This window comes from Lissotriton vulgaris, chromosome 6 (genome assembly GCF_964263255.1).
Source record: "Lissotriton vulgaris chromosome 6, aLisVul1.2, whole genome shotgun sequence".
Classification (NCBI taxonomy): domain Eukaryota; kingdom Metazoa; phylum Chordata; class Amphibia; order Caudata; family Salamandridae; genus Lissotriton; species Lissotriton vulgaris.
Window position 1 is genome coordinate 7,546,102 of NC_141694.1, and position 11,465 is coordinate 7,557,566.

Below are 11,465 nucleotides of genomic sequence, written 5' to 3' on the forward strand. Positions count from 1 at the left end.
ATGGATTAAGGAACCTCGCTTGCATGTGGTAGAGTGAAGTCTCCATGATGGATTAAGGAACCTCGCTTGCATGTGGTAGAGTGGTAGAGTGAAGTCTCCATGATGGATTAAGGAACCTTGCTTGCATGTGGTCGAGTGAAGTCTCCATGATGGATTAAGGAACCTCGCTTGCATGTGGTCGAGTGGAGTCTCAATGATGGATTAAGTAATCTTGCTTGCATGTGGTCGAGTGGAGTCTTCATGATGGATTAAGGAACCTCGCTTGCATGTGGTAGAGTGAAGTCTCCATGATGGATTAAGGAACCTCGCTTGCATGTGGTAGAGTGAAGTCTCCATGATGGATTAAGTAACCTTGCTTGCATGTGGGCGGGTAGAGTCTCCATGATGGATTAAGGAACCTCGCTTGCATGTGGTAGAGTGAAGTCTCCATGATGGATTAAGTAACCTTGCTTGCATGTAGTCGAATGGAGTCTCCATGATGGATTAAGTAACCTTGCTTGCATGTGGTCGAGTGGAGTCTCCATGATGGATTAAGGAACCTCGCTTGCATGTGGTCGAGTGGAGTCTCCATGATGGATTAAGTAACCTTGCTTGCATGTGGTTGAGTGGAGTCTCCATGATGGATTAAGGAACCTTGCTTGCATGTGGTCGAGGGGAGTCTCCATGATGGATTAAGTAACCTTGCTTGCATGTGGTAGAGTGAAGTCTGCATGATGGATTAAGTAACCTTGCTTGCATGTGGTCGAGTGGAGTCTCCATGATGTATTAAGGAACCTCGCTTGCATGTGGTAGAGTGAAGTCTCCATGATGGATTAAGGAACCTCGCTTGCATGTGGTCGAGTGGAGTCTCCATGATGGATTGTGGAACCTCCCTTGCATGTGGTCGAGTGGAGTCTCCATGATGGATTGTGGAACCTCCCTTGCATGTGGTCGAGTGGAGTCTCCATGATGGATTGGGGAACCTCCCTTGCATGTGGTCGAGTGGAGTGTCCATGATGGATTGGGGAACCTTGAGTGGAGTCTCCATGATGGATTTGGGAAGCTTGTTTGTTTGCATAATGTTGATTGTCTTGAGATTTTTAAATAACAAATTCTACTCTTAACCCCTTAAGTGCTGCGTCGGGGCGTTGGCCGATGGCAGCACTACCTTCCCAGTGCTGCGCACGACCATTGGACGTCCATTCAGCACTAGTTCCAATGGACAGCGCAGCACTGGGGAGGGATGTTTACGAGCATCTATGAGGTTAATTTCGGGATCCATGTACACAGGGTGGTACCGAAAAACCAATCCACCTGGCCATAAGTTCGCCTCAAAAAATATTGATGCATCAAAAGGATCGATTAATTTTAAATGGAGACAAAAATGCAATTAAATAACTACAGCCTATAACAAAGGTGCAGTTGTTAGTTCAGAGCAGTAAGAGTTAAAGTGTAGTAGTAAACTAGCAATCATGAATGTCTGATTTGAAAAAGGGGTTATTATTCGCTAAAGCATAGACTTACTAACTTGTCGTGACATTTAAACATGCAGCTGGATTTGCAAAATTTCAACAGCATCACATCAATAAATGCATAAAATCGAAAAAATCTAAGAGAGACTAAAAAGGTTGACAGAAATAAGTTATTTTCTCCAAACCCCTGGATTCTCTCCTTGTGCCTTCCTCTGTGGAGAGGGGATTCTTGATAGTACGTGGAGCTATTTGAGTACGATAGTCAGTCACTTTCAGCAGACTAAACTTGATAGCTATTGCCCCCTGTGGAGTGACACATGCTACACCTGATTTACCAAGGTCCAAATTTCCCTATTTTCCAAATTACACCCTATATGACACCCAGGGGTTGTGCGTATCGCTGCCTAACGCCCAGCAATCAAAGCTGAGCTAAGAGAAAAAAAAAGCACCTGAAAACACATCTGTTTAAGAGTGTAAGTTAAGTTTTTTCTTGTATGTTTCACTGTCTGCCTCTCCTTTACCCGCGCCAGGATACTCTCCAGTAACGGAGCGCGCTATAAAATGGTTTATACATACATACATACATACATACAAGAGAAAGAGGGGAACACTGCGCCCTCTTTTTAGATGCTACCAGTGCGGAATCAACAGCACTATGAAAACTTTTGTCAATAAAGAAATAAGTTTGAGATGTTAGCTCTATATCACAGCCAGAGCCTATGCATACTGACTTGCCTCCACGTCCAGCGGTACAAGCTATCTCTTACAGTCACCCAGGGAGGAGGAGAGTTGTTTGTTCCAGGTCCAGTGTACAAGCGATCCCTTACTAACACCAAGGGACGACGCTCACTCTATTCCATACCCAGTGGTACAAGCGATTCCTTATCAACACCCAGGGATGAGGTGTACCCTATGCCTCACGCCCAGGGTCCTGTACAAAAGCGTAGCTACCTTTGCCTTCTAGCGATCCCTTACTAACACCAAGGGACGACGCTCACTCTATTCCATACCCAGTGGTACAAGCGATTCCTTATCAACACCCAGGGATGAGGTGTACCCTATGCCTCACGCCCAGGGTCCTGTACAAAAGCGTAGCTACCTTTGCCTTCAAGCGTGCCGACTAAGGGAAAACCACAAGTCATCTACACGCTTGTCCTAGTTTGCTATACGCCAAATGCTGGCTCTAAAGATCAGATGTAGTCTCTTAACCTAGGACGGCTGTCTCCCGATGAATCTCCGCCCCATGGATTCTGGAGAACTTCTCGTCAATTATGGCGTCTGCTCGCCCATCTTTTTGTGTAGATGTGAATCCGTTTGGGCTGGCGTCCTTCCTTTGACAGCAGTCGGGCTCGATGAACCAATCTCGCCTATCTGGCTCGCCAAATGTTGCTCGGATATGAATTTGCCTTAAATAAGTGAAAGGAGAAGAGGCAAAACGGGAACAAGGTGGTTTAATCAAGTGCCACGTATGGGAGAGTCTAGACAAATTGCGTCTGCTCAAAGTCCCTCGGTGTACAAAGTTTTGGCTGCTGTTCTGTACAGTTCCTGAGGTACAATAAAGCACTTTCTACATTCCACTAAAGCATCTCAGTTCTGAATCAAAATGTGTGGGCATCTGGTAAGGACTCATATGGCTCTCAATCTCTGATAGAGCTAGTGTGGGCCAGTGTGCATGTGTCCAGATGTCCGGCATGAGGAGGGCAAGATCACTACATGTGGTGTGCAGGTTGTGTTCTGATTGGTTGAGTGTTTCTATCTACAGCTGGCATCTAGCTTGGTGATATTTTTGGGGAATGGAAGGAAGCCTTTGGCCAAATAGGTTTTATTGGGACAGTTTCCTCGGACCAGTTTGTGGTACAGCTATCTATCTGGGGGTTCGATCAGTGTTTTCCGTGGGCACGCGTTTGTCTTTAAGTTAAGAGTGACCCCACCTGTGACCTCATATTTGATAGGCATGTGTGTGGGCTGTAGGACCTATCTAAGCACGTATCTCAGACTCAGGGTTGATGTCGAGGTCACCTTGGGTGAATCCAACAGCATTGATGTGAATTCATTAATTAGAACTCCTGAAGTTAATATGGTAGTCACTGGTATCATTTTTATCGACATCCTTAACATTGTGCGTACAGTTGCCATCGCATACATTGACATTGTTCTTACTGGTATTGACCCAGTTAAGTTTGAACAATGTCCATGTACGTTATGACCTAAGCAAACGAGTAACAGTATCGTCCGCATGGATTATGACATACCTTGATATCGTCATTGCTGATGTTGGCGCTACTGTGCAGGTACAGGTTAGGACATACATGACCGGTATTGGCGTGGTCATGTGAGCACAGGTTATGGCATACATTGACCGGTATTGGCGTGGTCATGAGAGCACAGTTTATGGCATACATTGACCGGTATTGGCGTGGTCATGAGAGCACAGGTTATGGCATACATTGACTGGTATTGGCGTGGTCATGTGAGCACAGGTTATGGCATACATTGACCGGTATTGGCGTGGTCATGTGAGCACAGGTTATGGCATACATTGACAGATATTGGCGTGGTCATGTGAGCACAGGTTATGGCATGCATTGACCGGTATTGGCGTGGTCATGTGAGCACAGGTTATGGCATACATTGACTGGTATTGGCGTGGTCATGTGAGCACAGGTTATGGCATACATTGACAGATATTGGCGTGGTCATGTGAGCACAGGTTAATGCATACATTGACCGGTATTGGCATGGTCATGTGAGCACAGGTTATGACATACATTGACCGGTATTGGCGTGGTCATGTGAGCACAGGTTATGGCATACATTGCCCGGTATTGGCGTGGTCATGTGAGCACAGGTTATGGCATACATTGACAGATATTGGCGTGGTCATGTGAGCACAGGTTATGGCATGCATTGACCGGTATTAGCGTGGTCATGTGAGCACAGGTTAAGGCATACATTGACCGGTATTGGCGTGGTCATGTGAGCACAGGTTAATGCATACATTGACCGGTATTGGCATGGTCATGTGAGCACAGGTTAATGCATACATTGACCGGTATTGGCGTGGTCATGTGAGCACAGGTTATGGCATACATTGACTGGTATTGGCGTGGTCATGTGAGCACAGGTTATGGCATACATTGACTGATATTGGCGTGGTCATGTGAGCACAGGTTATGGCATACATTGACTGGTATTGGCGTGGTCATGTGAGCACAGGTTATGGCATACATTGACTGGTATTGGCGTGGTCATGTAAGCACAGGTTATGGCATACATTGACTGGTATTGGCGTGGTCATGAGAGCACAGGTTAATGCATACATTGACCGGTATTGGTGTGGTCATGTGAGCACAGGTTAATGCATACATTGACCGGTATTGGCGTGGTCATGTGAGCACAGGTTATGGCATATATTGACCGGTATTGGCGTGGTCATGTGAGCACAGGTTATGGCATACATTGACTGGTATTGGCGTGGTCATGAGAGCACAGTTTATGGCATACATTGACCGGTATTGGCGTGGTCATGTGAGCACAGGTTATGGCATACATTGACCGGTATTGGCGTGGTCATGTGAGCACAGGTTATGGCATACATTGACAGATATTGGCGTGGTCATGTGAGCACAGGTTATGGCATGCATTGACCGGTATTGGCGTGGTCATGTGAGCACAGGTTAAGGCATACATTGACCGGTATTGGCGTGGTCATGTGAGCACAGGTTAATGCATACATTGACCGGTATTGGCATGGTCATGTGAGCACAGGTTAATGCATACATTGACCGGTATTGGCGTGGTCATGTGAGCACAGGTTATGGCATACATTGACTGGTATTGGCGTGGTCATGTGAGCACAGGTTATGGCATACATTGACTGATATTGGCGTGGTCATGTGAGCACAGGTTATGGCATACATTGACTGGTATTGGCGTGGTCATGTGAGCACAGGTTATGGCATACATTGACTGGTATTGGCGTGGTCATGTAAGCACAGGTTATGGCATACATTGACTGGTATTATCGTGGTCATGAGAGCACAGGTTATGGCATACATTGACTGGTATTGGCGTGGTCATGTGAGCACAGGTTATGGCATACATTGACCGGTATTGGCGTGGTCATGATAGCACAGGTTATGGCATACATTGACTGGTATTGGCGTGGTCATGTGAGCACAGGTTATGGCATACATTGACCGGTATTGGCGTGGTCATGTGAGCACAGGTTATGGCATATATTGACCGGTATTGGCGTGGTCATGTGAGCACAGGTTATGGCATACATTGACCGGTATTGGCGTGGTCATGTGAACACAGGTTATGGCATACATTGATATTGAATTTATTGGTATTTCAGTTTTTGGAACTGCACATCTCATGGTAATCATTGACATCATATTCACTCGTTCCATCAACACAAATAAGTCACGTTAGACCCGTCATTGGGAGAGTGACATATTTACTAACCCACCCTGATGAAAGCCCAGGACCTTTTTAGGATGCGAGTATAGGGGTGAAACATTTTTGTGATCCGGGGTCATAGGACCATTACATCCTAACACCCCTACATAATGTTTATATTTGTAACCTTCCAATCCACACCACTAATAACGCACAGGAGTTTTAAAGGCAACAAAGTGGCAGCTTTGCAAAAGCTGTACACTGCTACATGGTAAATTAATTTTGACTTGAGTATCATTTGATACCTTTGATTGCACTTTTCAGGAGTTAAAGCAGCTGAGGGGTCAGCGTCTAACCCTCTTCTCGCCAACTGGGCAACCAAGACTTTCCACAGTAAAAATGGCCATTTCAGGTGATTTACTGTCAGGACACTGAAAGTACATGTCCTGTCTGTCGTATGTTGCACCCTGCTTTTTAGGGCTCTGTAGATCTGCCGTAGTGGTGACTTGCACACATGTTGGTTTTGCCATTGCCTTCAATGGCAGTCATGCTATCAGTGCACAACTGCTTTACCAGTCCACAGTGGTGGACTGGAGGCCTTGTTTTACTTGGAGGACCACCAGGGTGGCACAATCATGGCTGAACACCCTCCTAACTTACTTGCTCTGGATGCCAGGGTAACATTTACTAGGGACTTGCAGGTAAGTTAACCATTTCCAGTTGGGTATTGCCAATGCAACATAATCTGTAGGGTCTGGGCACTGAGGTCTGGTTAGAGGCCTCCATGCACTCTGTCGTAAAACCAGCAGCATTAGTCGATAAAAAGTGGGGGTGACCATACAAAAAGAGGGTTTTCTTTATAGTATTCAACTGACATTCAGCTGCTGTAGAGGGTTTCTTTAAGTTTGCTGCATGAATGTTTAGTTACCTATAGGTGAAAACTATAGCATTTTAGGACTGCATTGAATATTATCAAGACAATGTATTTAAATTGACTGCGTTCTTTTTCGGGGTCCCTCTGTATGATCTGTGAAACTTCAGCAGCCAACCGTAGAAGCCCTACAAAGATTGCGCAGACACTTAGTTGGTTAACGACTGCTTTTCGGTGGCAGTGCGATGCTTGAGGATTGTCGTCTTGAAAGATCCATGTTAAGCATCTATTTTCAAAGTTGGAGTCTGATCGGTGCCACGACCCTACTTTCCCAAATCAAAATTGTAAATGTGAATAGCCTGTCTAGGATCGTGGTGGTCTTTTGGGTATTGAATGCTTCGGTGGGCCAGACAGAAAGCAGTAACATGTGACATACCCCTAAAATGTCCCTTCCTCGCTTTGGGCTATCTTCCGCAGAACATAGATACGGAGTGTCTAGTCGATACTTCCTAAACCGAAGGATTGGTAGGGATGCGGTAGATGATGCACGTGACTGTCTGTTACGTTTCGCCACGTTGAAGGACATTCCCTGATCTTCAGCAGGACATAGATAGTGAGGGTCTTGTTGACGCTTCCTAAACCGAAGGATTGGTAGGGATGCGCAGTAGATAATGCACGCGACTGTCGGTTATGTTTCGTCACGTTGAAGGATATTCCCTGAACTGCTATCTGTTTTCCCCATACAGTGTGACGTCCTGGTGGAGGAGTATGAAGACGTGATTGAAGACTGGTATAGAAACCACCAGGAGAAGGATCTCACCCAGTTTCTATGCGCAAATCATGTGCTGAAAGAGAAAGATAGAGGTAAGAACTGAGAATTCTGCATGTAAAGGGCAGGAGAAGTGAATGCACTAGGGCACCAGTTGGACTGGTGAGCATTAGGTCATTCACAATGCAAGGTGGAATTAAATCAAAGCGAGGACATGCAGAATTGTAAATGTTCCTTTTAGTCTGACAGCCCAGGTGATCTTGCTTTCACTTATCTTTTTTCACATGGGGAGGGCACATGAAACCCTCTTTGCACATTCTTTCTATCTCTTCCTATCTTCCCTTACATAAGCCTCCCACTTTAGGGTCATTGTACCTCCATTCCTCTCTTTCTTACTCCTCACTCACCTACATGTGACCAGTCTGTGTTTCTTTGGATTTAAGCTGTAGATTAACAAGTCTTACACAGGAAGAGTGTGTTTGTGAAATTAAGGGAGAAGAGGGTGCTTGAGAAAAATGCACAGAAGTCCCTGCGAGAGTTTCTGTGAGACTAATGGGGTGTGAGGTTCGAGAACAGGTTGTGCAAAAGAAAGCAAGTACACAAGAAGACAGTGCATTAGAAGCTTACACAGATTAAACAGCAAAGGGGGATGAGAGAACAACTCAGCACATTGCACCCTGGGTCCCCTGGTTCCTCTGTACTCACCCTGGACTGACCACAGCCCATTTTCTCTGGGTGCCTCCAGGCCTGCTATTCCCACGGGTCCTGATGATGATCCTGACTTTTGGTGGGATCGAAACGTCAACAATTTATTTATTTATTTATTTAAGGTTTTATATAGCGCAAACAAGATCTTTGCAGATATCAGAGCGCTTTACAGAAACAGTAGGTAGGGTAAACAAAACTCTTGAAACAATATAAAATTCAGTAGTCAGTGAGTTGCAAAATAGGGTAGCAAACACACAAGAGTATGCAGACTAATAACAATCAAAAAACAATAATATGGAAGCAGTACAATGTCTAATCGGGTAAGATTATAGCACCCCAGAGGGTGAGTAAACACAATGTGAAAGCAGAGTAGTAGTCAGTAATGGGCAAATGGCATTGGAAACAACCTTAAAAACAACTGTTTTGTGTCCATTTAATAAATGGAATTGCTGATTTTCGGCAGTTGCTCCCCCCTGAAGTTTGTCTACTGTTTTCTTCAACTGGTCACCTCAAAAAGTGAAAGAGCTATTTATCAGACACAATCAATCTTTATGTAGGGCGAATCTGAATGCAAGGGTCGAACGACCTCTCCAATTAAATTTTAATGTGAGTCTGTCACCTGCGCTGTATCTTCAAGTATTTTTAAAGAACACCGCACATTTCTGCTAACTAGATTAGACTCGATTCTCTTAATTTTTTGATGACTTTTCCTACTTAAGTACGTGGTTTCACTCACTTCCACATTGCCGTGTGATGGTGTCGCAGCACAATGCACTTTACTCTATTTTGAGCACTGAGAAAATCCGAGGTTCGGTCTCATGAATGTGTTTGGAAAGATTAGAGATTTGTCATGCTGAGCTAAATTTCATAAGTGCAAATATTGAGACATTGCTCCAAGTTTTCTTTTAATGTTTGTAATACTGAACTGGTCGTTAGTATTTTATATTTGGTCAAACTTACTATTCTGATGTATATTTTATTCTCTGTGTGTATATATATATATATATATATATATATGTATGTATATATATATATATATATATATGTATGTATGTATACATGTATATGTATGTATGTATATTGGAGTGGTGTGGCTCACTGGTTAGAGGCGGCAGACCCGGAAGCAGAGAACGGCCCGGGACCAGGGTTCGATTCCCGACGCGGCAGGGTCGTGGACCAGGGTCAGCGGACTCGATAATTCTCACCTCGGTGCCTACTCTAACCAGGGATCACACTCGGCAACTCTGGGCATTAGCTAGCCTCATCTCCACAACGGCCCCCCACATACGCCGGGGATGCCTGGTTTCACCTTGGAGATACCCAGGAGGGACCATCTCACAGGGATAGCCAGGACGGGTTCCCCAGCGGTCTACAGCGCCACGACGTCTCAGGGCAGCAGTGCGCTTTACAAGACCACATATGTATGTATATATGCATGTATGTATATATGTATATGTGTATATGTATGTATATATGCATGTATGTATATGTACATATGTATGTATATAATTAATTATATGTCCTTTTACTATGAACTTTTATGGCTCTATTGAGCAGAATAAAGTATTTGATTAATGGATAAACGCAAAGATTTGTCACTTTCTACTCGCTGTGTGATCACTGTGCACTCAACACTATTTTAAACTGCTACTTGATTTTCCTTTCTCCATTTTTTTAGTATAAATATGTACATCTTGTTTTCTTATATCTTAAACGCTTGCATTTCCTTGTTTATACACCTTATCTTTGATTTTTCCCTCTTTGCCAGAGTGTCTGGATGAGAAATGGAGCAGTAAGAAAGGAGACACAGCTGCAGTGGGAGAAAAGAAGAAGAAAAAGAAAAAGAAAAGAGAGAAGGAGGAGAAAGAAGTGGAGCAAAAGGACAAGAAGAGTAAGCGCGGAAAAGCCGTCAGCAGCCTAGACCAAGAAGATGTGTCTGCGACCTCCGATGATGAGGGGAAGGAAGGGGTTCAACAGAAGGTGGCCCTGCCCCACATTCCAGGCGATGAGCTCTGAGAGCACCAGGGCTCACTGAATCCTCAGCCAAGCCCACTCTGCAAGGTCTCTTTCGCCACCTCGGTGGCTCCGGCGGAGCTGGCAGAGGTCTCCGCTGCGCGCTTCTTTGTTGGTAAAGCTGAAACGCCTGAGTGCTAAGCGAGGCGAGCCTGGCCCTTCGGTCTGGTTCCTGCAGCGCCATGTTCATGCCTGCACCACAAACTCTTCACGTATCTGTATTTGACCAGGAAGCAGACGATAAGAGCCGAGCAGTTCCTCTGTTCTTGATATGAGGTATCTTTGCCATGTGACCCCAGGGTTTGCCCGGGTTCAGGAAGGTTTCTCGGGACCACAGTGGCCTCCTCTGAGCCCGCCAGGTGATTCTGAGCTCTTTCCTGATGAAGCTTGCAGGTATGTCTGAAGTGAGGTGCTGCAGCCTACACTGAAGGGGGCTCCCCGAACATTTCCTCACTCCTTGGCATCCCAGCTCTACATGTAGACAAACGATTTTTGGCTTGAAGTTACTGAACAGCCTTTCAATGTTTTCTATTGTCTCCACACCCTGTTCCATGGAAGGAGGCTTTGGTGAAGCACACGCGTGGGCAATCTGAGTATGGACATGTTTTCCTATCAATACTCCTTTGACTCTGCAGTTTTGTCCTTTTATTTTCTCATGCTAAGCAGTGTTCATTGACCTGTTTCTGCTCCTTTAATTCCCCTGGCCTCCCAATCTTCAGAGCTTAACTTAAACTTGCTTATTAATTTGTAGCGCCCTTGTTGTCGCTGTGTGCGCTATTTGTACTTTTTGAAAATGTGAAATCTGTAGTTTGGATTTTTAAGATGATTGCATATTGCAAAAATTTATAATAAACCTATCGTCAGGAAAGCTGCGGTGTGGCTGTTTGTTTTGATTTTTTCAGCTAATTTTTTTTTTTTTTTAAACATTTCTTTGATATTTTTACGACTTGAACCCCCCACCCCGGAGCCCCGCCCTCCGAACCCGTCATCTGTTTACATGTCACAGACTAAAAGAAAATTAAGAAAGAGAAAAAATAAGAAGAAGAAAGAGAGAGAAAAACGAAGATGAAATCAATTCGAGAAAACAGGAAAACATTTCAAACAAACACCTACATAAGTCATTGGCATCAACATTAAACATTAGGTATGGTGACATTAGCCTAATTTCTTAAGTATAATATTCTATTTCATAATTCTTGGTGTTGTATCCACTGTGTAAGGGGATCCCAGATTTCTAGTCCTTTTTTTT

General features: G+C 44.6%; 1 protein-coding gene across 1 annotated transcript in view; it reads left to right on the forward strand.

Moving 5' to 3' along the window:
• CNPY3 (canopy FGF signaling regulator 3) overlaps positions 1–11,084 on the forward strand; it is a 69,708-nt gene extending 58,624 nt beyond the window's left edge. The window contains exons 5-6 of the mRNA XM_086925818.1: positions 7,473–7,590; positions 9,972–11,084. Coding sequence (XP_086781944.1) covers positions 7,473–7,590; positions 9,972–10,219 — 366 coding nt within the window. The 3' untranslated portion in view covers positions 10,220–11,084. The remainder of the gene's footprint in view (positions 1–7,472; positions 7,591–9,971) is intronic.
• The last annotated feature ends 381 nt before the right edge of the window (positions 11,085–11,465 follow it).